We start from the raw sequence: 20,079 nt of genomic DNA on the forward strand, positions 1-20,079 counted from the left end.
AATATCATTGACTTACCACTAGTGGTTCCCACAAACTGACCTAATCACAAACTAATACAGGTAAACTAAGCAAAAGTTTCAAAGTCAATAGACCATGACTGAGGAGGCAGGGCCAAATAATCTTCATGGAAATGAGATTTGCCAACCACTAGTGGTTCACCTTAAACTAGACCTAATCACAAACTAATACATTCTTGATGCCGCTGCCGCCAGAAACAGCATACTTATGTCTCGCTTTTTGACTCCGTCAAGGCGAGACAAAAACTACCAATCCTGATGTACAAAATTTTTTAATACATTCCAATGGCGGTTCATGATTTCCATTAAAATAAAGAAATAATTACACTCTTAATCAACCCAAACAAAGCTTTTATTCAGTATCTTTACTGTTATATTATTTTTATTTTCATCATCTAGACATTAAAATGCATAATTGGTAGATAGGGTACTTATTTCAAATGATAATATTTTATCTCTGTTTAGTGATACAAAAACTCTCTTAGCATGACATTATTCTGCACTTATGTAATTTATTTCGCAAAAAATAAAAGAACCAATAAAGAAGTAATACATTATACATATAATGCGTAAAACGTAATTCATATATTTTTTTATGAGTTATTGTGACCAAGTTGATTACAAATTAACGAGTTAAGGTGTCTTTGAAGAGGTCCGCGTTTATCGCATGTAAATACTGTTGAGCTCATTTTACATAATAATTTCAATTATATACATATCTGTCCGATCCATGCATATAATTAATTTACTGATTGATCGTTGACCGTTGTCACAGTAACTCTCACATACCTTATTTGGCGTATCTGACGGATTCTATGAGTAATCGTTCACTGATCATTCATAGATCAGTCAAACATCCGTAACTGATCATTCACCGGTCAGTCAATTTTCCTTCAAACAGTAAAGCCTAAGTTTGCAATTACTGTAAAAAAGGACCATAACTCCTGAAGGCAAACGTAAAAATTCTCATTTTCCATCTATGCCTAAATTTTGTAATCAGTAGCGATAAATCAAAATGTTAAAAGTTTGTTTGTTGTATGGTTCAATATTCATTGCACAGAAACAACATAACGAGTTAATTTCAAATCATTCCTAGACCATTACTTCTGAACAGCAAAAAATGACATCATGGAATGCCATGAACAATAAATGACTCAAGAGTCAACAGTATTATGCCTTGAAAATCAAACATAAGACAAATCAGTAATGCAATGAACAATACAACCACTCAAGTATTTACCTGTGACTATATCGAACAATCAAGTGTCTTAATGATCTACATAAGACTAATGACTCATATTTCCAGATTACTTAACAATCAAATGTAGTGAAGCGTACGGAAGATTAAAATGACTTAATAGTATACATCAAATACAATTAAGAATAATAAAAACAAGTTAACTAACAAGTCATTATAAGACTGTAGTGATACCTGAAATACTTCATAAATCTACATGTCACAACAGACAAATCAAAATCAAGTATCCACACTAGAATGCACCGAACAATCACATTCTCTCGAAACAGTATCAGATTGCTTGGATCAACAGAATGATGCATCAATCTATTGTATGAATCCATGAACAGTCAATTGACTCAGGAATGTACAAATATGAAGGAGAGAAAAAAACACACAAAAATCTACAAAAGTTAACATCGAACTATAACATTACTCAAGAATCTATATTGGACTCATTATCATACAATGAAACTGCAGTATATCCATTCATTGCACTTTTCACTAGAATAATGTCTGAAAGGTTGATAGATAATATAAATATCTTTATCAGATCCTTCTGTTTTTCTCTCCATCTTGTCTGTCAGGTCTGATTTAGGCCAGGTTCGTTTCTGGAGAATTAAACAAATTTCTTTTTAAAAACTTGTTCTTCCTCTATTCAAACATGTGTTTCTCATTTTTCTGTTCAATCACTTTCACTGTTGTTGTAGATCTACTGGTCATGTTTTAACCTGTTGATTATTTCTAAGTAATTCTTCTGTAGACGTATTTTATAATCTGGAACATCTTGTAATTCTAAAATAATGTACAAATGTATATTATACATCAGTTCTTCAGTGACAATTTTTGTTGTCTTTCATTCACTACTATCTAAAAATAGTTTCCAGGATAAACCAATAAATTGATAAAACCATGGATATTTAAGGGGAACATTTCTGATAGAAAGAGTCAATTGTTGCTTTCAGTCATGTTTTTATTTTGATAGTATCTGTCTGATTATGTATACTGTATGTAGTTTCTTTTAATCAATAATATTTTTTAAACCATATACAAGTGTCCTGTAAAATGGTTCAATGGAGATTGTAGGGCAATATGCCATCAAAGAAATCATTTGGTGGTTTCAATCCTAAATATTTTTTTTCATATCTAATATTCCTGATTATTTTTGTGGTTTTTAAAGTTTCAAATCAATAAAAAAATGTTATCAACCATTAATCTTTCAAAATTATTCCCGCAATTATAAAAAAATATTGGTGGTAGTTAAAAGAGTTGTAAAAACTAATTTATTTGTGGCCCTCGTTTTATCCATTGCCTTGACCCATCTAGAGATTTTTCATGATGTTGGCTACAAATCGGTCAATCGACCAATCATTACTACTGCCTTTAAGTGCCTTATAATGCGAAATTCATGATAGTAAAATTTCTTGGTGAACAACACTTGTTGCTAGAAAATAAACCAACAGCTGAGACCATACAAATGAAAAGGGTAGAATAAGTATCATTCTTGATGCAGTAGCTGTTAATATTAATTAGTGAACGGGGTTCCCTTTTAATGTTGCACATTTATTGTCCATACAATTGGAGAACAGTATGGCATAAACAGTGGTAAATCACACTTTTTAACAGTCTGAAATATGCTTCAGAAAAGGCATTGTACCATGAAAAAATAGTGTACATATAAAAAAAGTAAAGTTGATTTAATTTTCAGAAATGAAAAATACCAAATATTGTAAAATATGAGTAATTGCAAGCCATGATGAAATATTATTTTCAGGGTGTAACTATATTGCCCCCTCTTTTAGCATTGACATGAGCGTAACAAACCAAAAGCTGTAGGTACCTTAACTAAATTTCTCTATTCACAATATGTTCAATTACCCTTTGATAAAACTGGCTTATATTTTTTAGATCAAGGACAGGAGGAGCTACTTTAAAGTATTATGAAATGATGTCACGTTTTCATGTAAATCAAGTGTCAAAATGTCAATAAAATACATGCATGCACCGTTATTCATACAAAGAAATAACTATCTCAACAATGTCTACTTGTTAAACATAGGCTTAAGAATTTCTTTATAGTATTGCATATTCCTAAAAAAAAAGCATGGTATAGACAAATTGTGGATTAAAATAAAGAAGGGCAATTTATTTTTTGATACTGACTTCATCAGCTGGAATAACAGCTCCCTCCATCGGGAGTCGCTTGATATGTTTGTTGACAGAATAAATCAGAATTACAAAGTATGATATCCTGCTGACAAAGTGCTGACAATAGGAGTGACACACAGATTGACAAACGCAGTGAAGGACTTTCAAATCTTGATATACGCCGCAAGTTGTTGCGTATGGTACAATAGTGTATTACAGCTATATCTAATTTTGATAAAGGGATCGAACGCACACCAGGGATCTCCATGATCTGTTTTATGATGACACATACAGATCTTACCTGTTTTAGTGGGTGATGACACTGAGCTGGATGAATCAGACAATTTTTCTGCGAGATCTTCATATCCTCTATTTTGCTTTAAAACATCAATACACACAGATTTATTAGGCTCTCCCCTTTGAATCATCATACTGAGCAGTTTTTTTTCTGGATCATCATTTTGTTGAATGCTACGTCTGTCTTCCACTGATATCACTAACTGTGTCATCATTTTATCTAAAATATCGCTAAAGTCTAATTTGGTATCTGAAATCGTATAAAATGAATAATATATACAATAGACAATATAAAATAAGGAGATGTGGTCATCAGTGTCAACAAGACAGCTTTTCATCAACCAAAGGACAAATAAGTAAACAATTACAGGTCATTTAAAGGCCTTAAATAATGAGCAACAAGGAAAGCTGTAAAAGGCCCTAATATCAGAAGATGTGAAACTATTCAAAAAAGGAAAATACAAAGGCCTGAGTATTACTATTCCATTGATCAAAACAAACAAAAAACCAAAAAAAAAAAACAACCACTGGAATATGACATAACATTAATTATCATTGTACAGGTCATATTCATGAATTATCTGTTTACAAGGCTTTGGACAGCTAGAAGAACTTTATAAGATTTACTACCGCAAGAATATATTGATAAAGTGTATTGACAAATCCTTGCATAGTTTTGAGTCCTTAATGCTTTTAAACCTTGTACCTTATTAAGCATTTTAATTTTTATTGATTCAAGCATGCCCAATAAGTCTTTCGTAGACAAACACCCATTTGGCCTACACAATTATAAGCCTGGTATCTTTGATGAGTAATTTACAGGTTTTCTTGACTTGAGAAAGACACATAAAGAATGTGACATGTTTAAAGACGGTTGTGTGACCTCAACCCTGCATTAAAACGAGACATGGTAGTAACAACACAGCAAAAGTACAAACTGTAAAGTTCTATTGTAAAGAGCTCAACTCGTCACAAGAACAACAACTAACAGTAAGGAATAAAAGTTAGAATATTAACAGTAAATGTTAGTAGTGTAGTTGGGGTATAGTATTTGTGTCACTGAATAATCTAGTAAATGTTAGTAGTTTAGTTGGGGTATAGTATTTGTATCACCGAATAATCTAGTAAATGTTAGTAGTTTAGTTGGGGTATAGTATTTGTATCACTGAATACTCTAGTAACTGTTAGTAGTTTAGTTGGGGTATAGTATTTGTATCACTGAATAATCTAGTAAATATTAGTAGTTTAGTTGGGGTATAGTATTTGTATCACTGAATACTCTAGTAAATGTTAGTAGTTTAGTTGGGGTATAGTACTTGTATCACTGAATATTCTAGTAAATGTTAGTAGTTTTGTTGGGGTATAGTATTTGTATCACTGAATAATCTAGTAAATGTTAGTAGTTTTGTTGGGTATAGTATTTGTATCACTGAATAATCTAGTACATGTTAGTAGTTTTGTTGGGGTACAGTATTTGTATCACTGAATAATCTAGTAACTGTTAGTAGTTTTGTTGGGGTATAGTATTTGTATCACTATATAATCTAGTAAATGTTAGTAGTTTTGTTGGGGTATAGTATTTGTATCACTGAATAATCTAGTAACTGTTAGTAGTTTAGTTGGGGTATAGTATTTGTATCACTGAATAATCTAGTAAATGTTAATAGTTTAGTTGGGGTATAGTATTTGTATCACTGAATACTCTAGTAAATGTTAGTAGTTTTGTTGGGGTATAGTATTTGTATCACTGAATAATCTAGTAACTGTTAGTAGTTTTGTTGGGGTATAGTATTTGTATCACTGAATAATCTAGTACATGTTAGTAGTTTTGTTGGGGTACAGTATTTGTATCACTGAATGATCTAGTAACTGTTAGTAGTTTTGTTGGGGTATAGTATTTGTATCACTATATAATCTAGTAAATGTTAGTAGTTTTGTTGGGGTATAGTATTTGTATCACTGAATAATCTAGTAACTGTTAGTAGTTTAGTTGGGGTATAGTATTTGTATCACTGAATAATCTAGTAAATGTTAGTAGTTTAGTTGGGGTATAGTATTTGTATCACTGAATACTCTAGTAAATGTTAGTAGTTTTGTTGGGGTATAGTATTTGTATCACTGAATAATCTAGTAAAGGTCAGTAGTTTAGTTGGGGTATAGTATTTGTATCACTGAATAATCTAGTAAATGTTAGTAGTTTAGTTGGGGTATAGTATTTGTATCACCGAATAATCTAGTAAATGTTCCAAGTAACTTTGTGATCCCTTTCTTAATAAGTGTATATTCTAATCATGGACATGATTTGAACAGCTTAATTTGTGATCCCTTTCTTAATAAGTGTATATTCTAGTCATGGACATGATTTGAACAGCGTGCTTACATGATTTGTATAACAATAAGAACTAAGAAGATTGCTATTGAGGCAATAATCAAGCAGAGACTAAATGACTTGAATGTTAGCAACATTGCAACATAGACTTTTACATCGACATATATCCACTACAATATTGGATGTTATTGTTTATATTGATGCTACCTTATCGGAGAATTTCATGTCCTAAGCTATAAAATCAAGGAATTCCTTGCAGCATCTTTTTATGAAAAGGATATCTTGCAAAGTAGATGTGTTGTCCCTTCAAATATAAATGCTGAATTTGACATTTCATTATGACACTATGAAATGATCATAAGGTCAAAATAACACAGGGTTATCTCTAGATCTGTTGTATATGTTTAAATTAGAATTAACACGTTGGAATGGCTCGCCCACTTTTACTTACCATGATTGAAGATTTGTAATATGAAGGTTTTACTACAAGTATCACATACATATACCATTATAAATTATCAATGTTAATGTGCATGATGTGGAAAAGGTCAGATGAACACTGCCAGACATACATGTTTATCTACAATCATTCCAAATATCATTCACCTACTGCTTTTAGCATCTGAGAAATAGACCTTTAGTACTTACATTTAACATTAACCAATGAACCCCCCAAATTAGGTCAAGGTCAGACAACATGTACACTTTACAGACATGTACACCTCAGATTCATTCCGTACACCACATAACGCTATAATACCTATAGTATCTGAGAAAAAGATCAAATTGGAAGAACTTAGCATTGACAAAATAACAGGATAAAAAAGGTCCAGGTTTCAACAAACTTGCCAGACAGACATGTACGCCACACACTTATCAAATACAACAAGTAAAGGTGATGTATTGCTTATATTTACTGAGAAACAAACAAAACCGCAAAAAAATTGATATTGACTAATGAACCATGCAGTTGAGATCACGGTCTGATGAAATCTGCAGTTTAGACATGAAAATCTTATAATAAATCCACTCATGCTGAACTAGGTTTATGTGCATCTTTTACAATGGACATGTTTCAACATTATTGACTAGAATATGATTATTGACAAAAAGCTTTTTTTTTACAGGTCTTTTCGTTATGATGAAAATTTTAACTCTTTATAATTTCTATTTTCATCAGTTTTGCCCAAAACACAAAAAATGTTAATTTCTGCATTTTCAAGAATCCATAAGATATTTTGTCTTAAATTGAAAATAAATGTGGATAGTGTCCACATGTGGACACAGATGATGCCCCCGCTTGTATATCATATAGTTATAAAGGGAGATAACTGAAGAACGGTAAAAGTGACGCTACCCAAATTTGAACTTGATCTGAGTTTTGTGGTAATAAGCATTGTGTGTAAGTCTCATAACATTTGGTTGAGGCTAACTTAAGTAGAGAACAGAAACTAAAAATTCAGCAATTTTTCTATTTGTAAACACGCATAACTCTAGAACGGTTGTGTATAAGTTTTATAACATTTGGTTGAAACAAACTAAAGTTAGAGAACAGAAACGAAAAACTCAGCAATTTTTATGTTTATAAATGGACATAACTCAAGAATGGTAAAAGAGTCGCCACCAAATTTCGTACTTAATCTGTATTATGTAGTAATAAGCATTGTGTATAAGTTTCATAACATTTGGTTGAGGCAAACTAAAGTTAGAAAACGGAAACAAAAAATTTGTACTTGATCTTAGTTTTGTGGTAATGAATATTGTGTATAGGTTTCATAATGGTTGGTTGGGGTAAACTTAAGTTACAGAATGGAAACTAAAAATTTTGCAATCTTTCGATTTATAAAGGAGCATAACTCAATAATGGTTAAAATGACACTACCCAAATTCAACTTGATCTGTGTTTTATCAGTGGAAGTCAAAATTAAACATTGCATTGTATAAAGGATTGATTGTAGTTGATTCAACTATAATCATGGACAAAGGAAGATAACTCCAATTTTAAAACTTAACTTGATATTTAGAAGAAAATAAAAAAATTTCCATTAATAAAGGGGCATAACTCTAGAATGTTTAAAGTGACTCCACCAAAATTCAAACTTGATCTGTGTTTTGTAGTAATAAGCATTGTGTATAAGTTTCATAACATTTGGTTGAGGCAAACTTAAGTTAGAGAACGGAAACTAAAAATTTTGCAATTTTTCCACTTATAAAGGGGCATAACTCTAGAACGGTTCAAGTGACGCCACTAAAATTCAAACTTGATCTGTGTTTTGTGGTAATAAGCATTGTGTATAAATTTCATAACATTTGGTTGAGGCAAACTTAAGTTAGAGAACGGAAACTAAAAATTTTGCAATTTTTCCACTTATAAAGGGGCATAACTCTAGAACGGTTCAAGTGACGCCACTAAAATTCAAACTTGATCTGTGTTTTGTGGTAATAAGCATTGTGTATAAGTGTCATAACATTTGGTTGAGGCAAACTTAAATTAGAGAACGGAAACTAAAAATTTTGCAATTTTTCCATTTATAAAGGGGCATAATTCTAGAACGGTTAAAGTGACGCCACCAAAATTCAAACTTGATCTGTGTTTTGTGGTAATAAGCATTGTGTATAAGTTTCATAACATTTGGTTGAGGCAAACTTAAATTAGAGAACGGAAACTAAAAATTTTGCAATTTTTCCATTTATAAAGGGGCATAATTCTAGAACGGTTAAAGTGACGCCACCAAAATTCAAACTTGATCTGTGTTTTGTGGTAATAAGCATTGTGTATAAGTGTCATAACATTTGGTTGAGGCAAACTTAAGTTAGAGAACGGAAACCAATTTTGGGACGTACGTACGTACAGACGGACAAGGGTAAAACTTTATGCCCCCACCGCTACGGCGGGGGCATAAAAAAGGCTGCAGTCATTTCATGTAAAGACTATACCTTATCCTGAATTATGCTAAAAAATTTAACATACCTTTAATTGCATATTAGAGCGCACTGGTCCTTGCAAATTTGGTAGTACACAAAAACTAGAAGCTCTAAAGAGACTGTGTGGCTCACCTTTGTCAATGTGCATATCAAACAAAGGACACTCTCCAACATTGTAGACGAGAATAGACTTCGATCATGACAGAAATCTCTATTTTGTTGATCTTGTATCACTGATCTTTAAGTCTGTTTAGTTTCTCTTTATCTTCTTTAGTTTTTGCACAAAAGAGGGTAAAAAAATGCTCATTGAAGGGCAATCACTCATATGAAGAGTGACAGTCTACTAACTATATCGGCAAAATTTGACTTTATAATAGATCTTGCCTTGCTGATCATTTTTGTGATTTAAAGTGTTTTTTTATCTAATTTTATACAAAGTCCTCGGAAATGGTCCTGATTATTTTAAACTGTAATTTGTTCCATGTTTGACTAGAGTACCGATTCTGGATTGTAGATATACTAAAGGTCCATTCATAATTTGTTGTAATGTTGTACTTAATATTAAAGTGTCTGTTGTTTATACTGTACATATTTCTCCTTTGGTTAGTGGATGTGTGTTTTGTAATAATGAAAAGTATACAACGCCTGAATAAACATCCAGAAAAACAGTTACCTCCTTGCAAAAATCTTTTGACCGGACATTAAAAACCTGTCTTAGTATAAGTATAACTTGCCGAAATGTGTGCCCAATGAACAAAATCCTCAAAGTCACACATAATGAGTTCTTAAGACAATTAATTTAAGCAACATTTTAATTATCCTGATTTGCTTCAGAACTCTCAATTTGAACTCATGATATGTAAAATTAAGCATTTAGTACTCATATCAACAAAATAATCAACATAATTCAAAATCCTGCTCTATCCCATTATAATAAATAAACTTCTGTGTAAATACATGTATTGTGTAGCAGTGCCAGTTGTATCCAGGTTTGAATGAAACATAAATCATAAATGAACTATAACTTTTATTATTTTATATTCATCACTTAATTTTGGCCCTTGGGGAATCTACTCAGCTAAAATTAAAATTTTTGCTCCATGCCTAAGCCAAGAGCCTATGTGCGTACTGAAAAGTAGCAAAGTAAAGACCCCTGGCTTGACATCACACCAATCCAATTGGATCTATGGTTCCAAATAAATGCGTGAGGCTATCAGGAAGCATATGAGGCTATCAGGAAGCCTATGAGGCTATCAGAAAGCCTATGAGGCTATGTCTGAGGAAGCCTATGAGGCTATGAGGAAGCCTATAATGATGCTATGAGGAAGCCTAGTATGTGGCTATGAGGAAGCCTAGTATGTGGCTATGAGGAAGCCTAGTATGTGGCTATGAGGAAGCCAAGTAGTGTTGATGTTGAATTGGTGTTGGAATGAATTTGTATGAAATTTGACAGTTTATCCCCAGAAATTCTGGGGGGATGAGTGAAATTTTTGAAACAACCACCGATCCAACATAGCTCCTAAAAGTACTTTTTTGCACTACTGGTTGCTGAGATCTACTGATATGAACTGGTGTTGGAATGAAATTTTTTAAGCACTTTTGTAACATATACATATACAGAAAAATCAATAAGAATCTTTTATAAATTGTGCTGAGATTGATTCCCCTGTCATGGCAATATTGAAGGTGTAAGGTTAGGGTTGGTGGGAGGCAAGTTTTTAGCTAAGCCACTTTTTGAGCAAAATTATTCTTTTAACTGCTTAATCTGCATTGAAAAAACTGGACACTAAAGGCAGCATGTACTGGTTTTCAATATATAACTACTTAATGGGATATTCCTAAATGGGAGGAGCTAAACTACACCAAAGTTTATGTGCAAACAAACAAAGGATAAAGGAAAGCCAGATGCCACAAGTGGTCACTAATTAACAAAACATGTATATTTGTAATGGAACTGATGTAATTAAACCACCCTGCTAAGAACACCTGATAAATTCACATGTAGCTGATTAAGATATGATAATAAATCTGCTTCTTCTCAATAGTAAAGAAAACAAAACATCCTGGGAAAATCCTAAAATAATGACTACTGAGTGTAATGGAAATCAAACTATGTATAAACATAACTTATATAACATATAAGTAACTACCGGTAATAATTAATCATATAAGGCATAACAGAAACAAAAATTTCTCTCTAAATATCATAAATTTCATGATAATAGGCAAAAATGAAAAAAAAAATGGTAAAATTTGACATTTATGGGCAATAACTCCTACCAGAAACTGTCTAACAGTTTTGATGTATATAGACAATTGATAGAGCTCATTATTCTGAAAAAATTTGCTCCTTTCACATTTTCTCTATTTATAACAGTTCAAAAAATAATAACTTGCATTTTACCCCTATGTTCTATTTTCAGTCATGTTGGCCATGTTGGTTGGAAGGCGGGGTCATTTGACATCTTTTTTAAACTAACTAAATTTGTCTCAGTAGTTTCAGAGGAGAAGATAAAAGATTATGAAAATTTACAAAAAATCGTTAAAAATTGACTATAAAGGGCAATAACTCCTTAAAGGGTCAATTGACCATTTTGGTCATGTTTACTTTAATATTTGTAGACCTTACTTTGCTGAACATTATTGCTGTTTACAGTTTACATCTATCTATAATAATATTCATGATAATAACCAAAAACTGCAAACTTTCCTTAAAATTACCAATTTAGGGACAGCAACTCAACTACGGGTTGTCTGATTTGTCTGATAATTTCAGGTCAGATAGATCTAAACCTGATGAACGTTTTCATACGGTCAGATTTCCTCTAAATGTTTTAGTTTCAGAGATATAAGCCAAATTCTTTATTTTACCTTGTGTTCTATTTTAAGCAATGGCGGCCATCTTGGTTAGTGGGCAGGGTCATCGGACACATTTTTAAAACTAAATACCCAAATGAAAATTGTGGCCAAGTTTGGTTTAATTTGGCCCAGTAGTTTTAGTGGGGAAGATTTTTGTAAAAGATAACAAAAATTTACAAAAAATTGTTAAAAATTGACTGTAAAGGGCAATAACTCTTTAAGGGGTCAATTGACCATTTTGGTCATGTTGACTTGTTTGTAGATCTTATTTTGCTGTACATTATTGCGGTTTACAGTTATCTCTATATATAATAATATTCAACATAATAACCAAAAACTGCAAATTGAAAAAAAAAAAAAAAACAATTCAGGGCAGAAACCCAACAACGGGTTGTCTGATTCGTCTAAGAATATGTTAGATAAGATAGATGTTGACCTAATAAACAATTTTACCCCATGTCAGATTTGCTCTAAATGCTTTGGTTTCAAAGTTCTAGATATCAGCCAAAATCTACATTTTACCCCTATGTTCATTTTTAGCCATGGCGGCCATCTTGGTTGGCGGGCTGGTGTCAAATGGTATTTTGAACTCCCTGAAAAGTGAACCCCGGGGTCAAAATATACCATATGAAAAATTGACCCCGGGGTCATTATACCGCATGGTATTTTGACCCCGGGGTCATTTTTCCCATATGGTATTTTGAACCCCACCATGGAAAATTAAACCCCCCTGTTTTAGATAAATAGTATTGCAGATAATCTAATGTAAAATATGTTGCCTATGATTTTTTTGAAATTGGGGGTGCATAGGAGGGAGTTCAATATACCATGGAGGGGGTCAAAATACCATGGCTAAGTAAAATTTTCCAAACATCTTTTCCAGCATGTTAAATACATATCAACTACTTATTGGAGTATTATTACTATGTAAAATAGTTAGAATAGCTTTAATTTTTGAAATTTGAGGTGTATAGTAGGGGGTTCAATATACCATGGCAGGGGGTCAAAATACCATGGCTATGTAAAATTTTCCAAACACTTGTCTAAGCATGTTAAATACCTAACAACTATTTATTGGAATATTATTACTATGTAAAGGAGTTAAAATAGCTATAATTTTTGAAATTGAAGGTGTATAGAAGGGGGTTCAATATACCATGGCAGGGGGGGGGGGGGAGTGTCAAAATACCATGGCTTTGTAAAATGTTCCAAACATCTTTTCCAACAAGTTAAATACATTCCACCTACTTATTGGAGTATTATTACTATGTAAAGGAGTTAGAATAGCTAGAAACTTTCAAATTGGAGGTCTATAGTAGGGGGTTCAATATAACCTGGCAGGGGGTCAAAATACCATGGCTAAGTAAAATTTTCCAAATATCTTTTCCAGCATGTTAAATACATATCAATTACTGATTAGAGTATTAATGATGATTGTTGGCCAAGTTTGGTTAACTTTGTCCAAATAGATTCAGAGAATAAGATTTTTGTAAAAGTTAACGACGTAGGACGGAAAACAGACACCAAGTGATGAGAAAAGCTCACATGGCACTGTGGGCCAGGTGAGCTGAAAAGTACTTCTGATCTGAGCAACAGGGCAAATATACCCGCTATTCAAATTTCATATTATACAATTATATACTTTTGATGAGGTTGGTACAATGATTTCTCAAACACAGAGATATAATATTCACGGAGGCCAACAGCCAAGGGTGAATGTCTTATCTATGGGGTTGATAAATCATTATATAAACTGATATCAACAGTCAAAACTTGTTATATTATTTTACTTGTTTATCCATCTGTAACTTCTAGGATTTTCTAAAATGAATAACATCAAAATAAAGAGGAATAAAAATAACATAGTGCATGATAGATTAAGCCTATGTTTTTGAAGTTGCCTAGGAAAAACTTTAGCTGTACCTGTGTACCAAATCTTATATCAACTTAGGTGAATATAAATTTTTATCATAGAAGACTCCTTACGATTTTAGCAAATGAGATAAGAGAATTTGTATAGTCATGTTACAAGAAATTTATTTATTATTCAAATGAAACGTCCCAAAAATGGGTTCTACCGTGATCCCAAGTCCTTAAGTTTTCATTTGATACTAAAATTACCCAAATATTTTACTTATTGACAAAGCTACAGCTATGTGTAGGAACTATGTTGTCAAAAATATATAATACTTTCCTGTATGTTCTTTCTGACCGGGCAGAATTAGTGGTTCTGTACCTTAAAGGCAATAAATCCAATAGGGAGTCACTAGACAAGTTTGGTTATGCCAATTTATTTGTATATCTAGACATTCGGATCATTCTTGATATTTGAATTATTTTTTGTTATCTACCATTGTGAAGTTAATAGGCAAACACACTATAAATGGGTAAAAATTTGCAAAGCCAGCTGATGAGTTTATGAAGGAATTAGAAAACTATTATATGATAGGGGGCGGACAGGGGGTACCTTTCTCCTTTCTCTCCTTTCTCCTGCCCCCTTTCTCCTTTCTCCCGCCCCTTTTCTCCTTTCTCCCACCCCCTTCTCTTGTCTCTCGACCTCAAACATGAAAAACTAATGTATAGAAATCTCGTTTTAATAAAAATCGATCAAATTTGTTGCTTTTTTTGATAGCTAGTCCCTGTCTTGTCCTTTCACAAGATAGAAGTGTTGTTTCTTCTGCTTCAAGAACCTCAATATTATTTTCACTGACTGTTAAGCTGGCTGTTTGCATTGAATTTGCAACTGAGTTTGATGCACGCCGTTTCCCGATGATTTTTTTTAAAAGTAGAAATCCAAATGCTGCTAAATAAGAAGAAAAAAATATCTGTTATTGGACTGTTTAGAAGAAATTCGATATGATTTCGGAAGTATACCTCATGAGGAGAGGCCTACGTATACATGACCATAACCGAAAAACCTCGTTTAGTATAAGAAACACAGACCAGATCTGGATTTCTATTCTAAAAATACACACACACAATAATTATACTACAAGCATGGAAATGTGAATGTCTTAAAAAATATGAAAATAAATTCTGAAAAATGTATTCCACAACAAGAAATATGTATCATATGCTGAGTATACCAGCTCCAAATTATTCAAAATATATGCACATAGCATACCTGCCAACCCTCCCGTTATCAGCGGGAGACTCCCGCTCAAATGGCGAAATTCGGGAAATCTCCCGCTTGCCGGTACCCTCCCGCGCGGGAGTATAGAATCTCCCACTTTGGGATATTTTAACCTTGAATGACAAGTCAACATTAATTACGTTTTTGTCTCACTGATGAGGGTTGTTTTTACCTGTAAATCATTGACCATGTGAAATTAAATGGCTTCACTTGACAGCTTGGGTGTCAAACATAGTACTAAATTAACGATCATTAACGACTTTTGCTTCAAGCAAAACACTTAATAGAAATTTCGGGTTACTTCCCCTGTTTAATCCTGTTTTAAGTTACCCTTCTTAAAATAATGTGAATTGATAAAACAATATAAACTAAATACAAATTAAACAAAGAATCATAAAAGGATGGCAATTGAAAGATTTTGTATGCCTTAAGACAAAAAAAAATAATTATATTTTAAAAATCACGTACATGTAAAAGATCTATACTTCTATTCAATGTTTATATTGAAATTTTTAAGATATGTATTGAACCAAATTTAGTGAAATAGATATGAGCACACACAAAATGCACCTGTGACAACATGATTGCTCACTTATAACTGAAGTATCTGGAGTGAAAGTTGTCCGGAAGGGATTCAAATGTCAAAGTTGATGAAATACGAAAGAAATAAGCAACAAACCTTCTGTAGGATATAACCATATTTAAAGAAACAAAGTATATTTATTAACTCTTATATGTGTTTCGTAGATTTATAAATAAAAGTCATATATTTCACTTGAAAATGTCGTTCGCGCAAAATCTCCCCCTCAGCTGTCATAGTTGAGAGGGAGATCTCCCTCTTTGAAGGTTTCAGAGGTTGGCAGGTATGACATAGAAAATGGAATTAATTACGAAGGATTATAATAAGATATACTGGATTGGTCCTGGACCTGATTGATTTTAATACAGGTTCAAGTTAATTTAAGCTTCGGTGTACAGGAATGGTTGTATTTTTGTTTGTTTGAGCTGGACATGCTGTACAGGTACAGATGATGAAAAATGCACCATCTCATAAAACGGTGAGTCAAAACGATTCACAAATGATTAACAAAGGTGTCTTTTTGGGGAGGGACACATTGCTGACATGACTCCATGAGCGTCGGAAAAAGTAAGAGGGTATTTACGATCTTTAAAAGAGATTTTATAACAAGTACATATACAAGTATGTATGTTAAATAAAAGTGTTGTAAAGGGAGATATGGGAGATTCAATAAGACTGCAACTGGCCAATTAACGACACACAAAAACCAAAGACATCTAGATAACACAGGACAAATGCAGGATGGACGAGAATTTTTATACTGCTAATTTGTAGATTTAGAAAAGATAATTTGGTCCCTTGAATTTGAAAGTTAATAAGTATATTTACTAAAGCAAGTATAAAATCTATCAAATGATATCATCACACGTTCACAACATTAGTTATTTTAATTATAATACAAACATATGTCAATCTCGTAAGGTACAAATTTGTTAGTCTTTGAACAACTCGTATTTCAGAAGAAAACTCAAACCATTATGAAATAAGGAGATGTAGTGCCTATGAGACATCTTTCTATCAAAGACAATATAATGTTTTGTCACAAATTGCCTTATAAAATAGACCATCACCAGATACGCTTAATATATATTTTGGTCCCGGCAGCATACTGTTTTACCCGTGTCCGTATGACCGCCCGTCCCTAACTTGGTATATATAACTGAGGTTTTATTCAGTTTATTTCTTATTGCAAAGTTTTTAAGATTCAATTTTAAATTATGTACCAGGTGTTAGTATATATACCAAAAGTGCACATATTGTCAGGATTTTTGTTTGTTTTAAATGTCAGGTTGCTTAATTTGGCATTTTGATAATATATAAATGCAGGCAGAATACATAGCCCTGCCTACTCCTTCTACGACTACATGTTACAATTTCAAGCTTGAACTTTTATATTGCGCCGAGTGTTTTACTTATATAGAGAGTGCATATATATTCTCAGGATTTTATATTGTACAATTTTTCACGAATGACAGAATGTTGAACTTTGTCTTTTCAAGTGAAATTTTGAATACAATTTGTAAGGTGCCTTTATATATTATCCAAAATGTTAAAATGAGCAAACTCATTAAAAAAAATCACACGTTTACACTATACAGTATACTTGATTAAGAATATGTATTTCATCAAGATATTGTTTGTATCTATCATTTTTACAACTAACAGAATGTTTAACCTTTTTTGATGGTTGCATTAAATGTGTCTTTTAAACACAACTATTTCTAATTGTATTGAATCGTCCTAAACATGCATGAAATATTTGACACACGGAAGTTGCGGTGGCATCACCCTTGTCTAATTGGGCTAGTAGGGTTAAGTTGAAGATTTGAATTTCTTTATAAGCTAATTATGCACCCGGTAAGGACTAAATGTAAGTAACCGGACAGGGGAAATGAAAACAAAATAACAAACACCATTCAGATCCCTTTACATATGTTCATACCTCTCCGTAAAAATAACGTTATTTGATATGCAGAAGCGTCACCCCTTTTCTGTCAAATTCTTTGCATATCGATCAACTTTGACGCAATTTATCTAAAAAACAGGGATAGTAACATGTTTGTTTCTATAAATGCACGGATTCAGAATACAATCATTGATATTCTGTTAGATTTTAGTCTTTCTCCGTATATAAGAGATCGTAATGATTGAATAAGTGACGACGCTTGGCGTATTTATGAGGTCGTTTTCATTAAGCCTACTTTGACATTTATTAGCACTTTCTTCAAACTTTGTATTATCTAATTTAATAAAATAATCAATTTCCGACTCACTTTTATTATTTTTTATAAACATTTTTGTCTCCCTTATCTACCCCTTTTCTCATTTCTCCCGCCCCCTCTCTCCTTTCTCCCGCCCCTCCTCTCCTTTCTCCCACCCCTTCTCTCCCCGTCTCCCTTTACCCTGTCCGCCCCCTCATACAAGTTTAACAAGACACATTTTTTAAAGAAGTCTATTTTAAGCTATACTTAATTTATTAAGCGAAACTTACTTCTTATCTAATAATACATTTTGGCATATCTTTGTCAATAATATATAGATATATGTATATGTTGGAAATAAAATGAAGGCAGGTACATTTCTTTCCACAAAGACAATAAATAGCTTTCTAAAGGAAAATATTCAATTATTTATTTTAAACAGTGGTCATACCGTTTTGTTAATTCAATGTTAAACATGTTAAATATGATTACTATATAGCTAGCGCATGTGCAGATAATGCCACTCAACCTATAGCTTTAATTGGTTGCTTATTCTGCAGAAATGAACAGGAAGAAGATATGCTCGTTTCATCAAAAAAACACACAAACTTGTGCTTCATTTTTTCAGGAGCCTGTATTTAATCAGTGGTTGTCATTTGGTTTTTGTTTATTGTTTTGTTCATAAATTAGGCCGTTAATATTCTCGTTTGAACGGTTTACATTTGTAGTTTTGGGGCGTTTTGTAGCTTGCTATGCGTTATGGGTTTTGCTCATTGTTGATCTGCTATGTCATTTTATCTCTGGTAGATAGTTGTCTCATTGGCAATCACACCACATATTTTAATTTCTATATTCAGAATTCTCCCTAAAATGATATTTATAATTATATTTATTATTTGCATTTTATATGACAATTACAATGAAACATTCAAAACAGTCAGTAAACATTTTCCTTGAAAAACAAATCCATTGAAAATGAAACACATATTTCATTAGTATCAAATTTTGTCTCATTTTAAATACTACTGTTTTATAAGATATTATTTGTACTACGTTTCTATACATTATGCTCCCTATTTCCCTTAGAATGTTTATAATGCTTCTCATAAACATGTATGATACAAATTCACTCATTACATAGATTTTAAAAACTTATTTTATATTGCCCGAAAAACATGAACAAGGTTCCCCAGATTTGAAGGTAAGCAGTTGTCCTTGTCTGAAATCAATTGATAGGGCTCACTTTTTCTTTTCACTTCTTTCGTGATATATTTGTGTTGTTCTTCTTTGATTTTTTGTGTTTCTACAATATTGGATAGGTTCTTCATGTTTTGTAATAGCGAACTGAACTAATCAATCTAACTTTAAATCGAAATGCTTATAAATGAATGACGTTAAAACGTTTTGTATTATACATTATCATAGCTTCGTGTTATTTCTTCAATGTGATTTAAACTCAGTTTAGTACTTAATCTGTTAGGTATTTTGTGCCACAGTGACAAAATAGGGACAACAAATACATATCAGCTTAAATGTAACACTTACCTGCTAAACTAGGGTCAAACTGCTTTTGTTCCTGTAAAATAAAAAAGGATAAATTCTTGAGTTTGAGACGAGAGTGTTCACCCTGAAATGTCATTTCTGCTATAACGTTGATAGCCCTAAATATAAAGTTTTTCTACAAGTATCACATAAACTTTACATGAACCAAGAAAATGAGGTCAAGGTCAGAAAAACCAAGCCAGAATTACATGTTCACCTTTGAATCCTTCAATACACCAAATATAGATGACCTTTTGCTTATGGTATACAAGAAATAGACCAAACCATGAAAACTTGATATTAAACAATGAACAATGAAAATGAGGTCAAGTCAGATGATATCTGCCAGATAGACATATACGCCTTACAATCATTCCATACATCAAATATAGTTGACCTATTGCTTGTAGTTTAAAAAAAAAAGATCAAAACACAAAGACATAACATGAGCAATGAACCTTGAAAAAATGAGGTAATGGTAAAATAAAACCTGCAAAGACTGACCTGAACATGGTAAAATATTTCCATACACCAAATATAGCTGACCTATTGCTTGAAGTTTAGGAAAAACAGAACAAAACACAAAAACTTTACATTGCGCAATGATCCTTGAAAATGAGGTTGAGGTCAAGTATATGAGATAAGGACTTGACCACGAAAACATTACCTTGTTCCCTGATCCATGAAATGAGGTTGAGGTCAAGTAAAAACTGTCTGACAGTCACATGGACCTTACAAGGTATGCACATATCAAATATAGTTATCTTATGACACATAATAAGAGAGAATTTAACATTATAAAAAATATAG

At 32.4% G+C, this 20,079-nt stretch overlaps 1 protein-coding gene across 50 annotated transcripts in view; it reads right to left on the minus strand.

Moving 5' to 3' along the window:
- Window positions 1-271: 271 nt before the first annotated feature.
- The window catches only part of LOC127731938 (uncharacterized), a 122,598-nt gene continuing 102,790 nt past the window's right edge, over window positions 272-20,079 (minus strand). For all 50 annotated transcript variants that reach the window (XM_052240866.1, XM_052240844.1, XM_052240837.1 and 47 more), the window contains 3 exons: window positions 19,273-19,303; window positions 3,705-3,950; window positions 272-2,050 (listed from right to left, as the gene is read on the minus strand). In XM_052240866.1, coding sequence (XP_052096826.1) covers window positions 1,968-2,050; window positions 3,705-3,950; window positions 19,273-19,303 — 360 coding nt within the window. In that variant the 3' untranslated portion in view covers window positions 272-1,967. The remainder of the gene's footprint in view (window positions 2,051-3,704; window positions 3,951-19,272; window positions 19,304-20,079) is intronic.

The sequence above is a fragment of the Mytilus californianus genome, unplaced genomic scaffold (assembly GCF_021869535.1).
Source record: "Mytilus californianus isolate M0D057914Y unplaced genomic scaffold, xbMytCali1.0.p SCAF_21, whole genome shotgun sequence".
Lineage (NCBI taxonomy): Eukaryota > Metazoa > Mollusca > Bivalvia > Mytilida > Mytilidae > Mytilus > Mytilus californianus.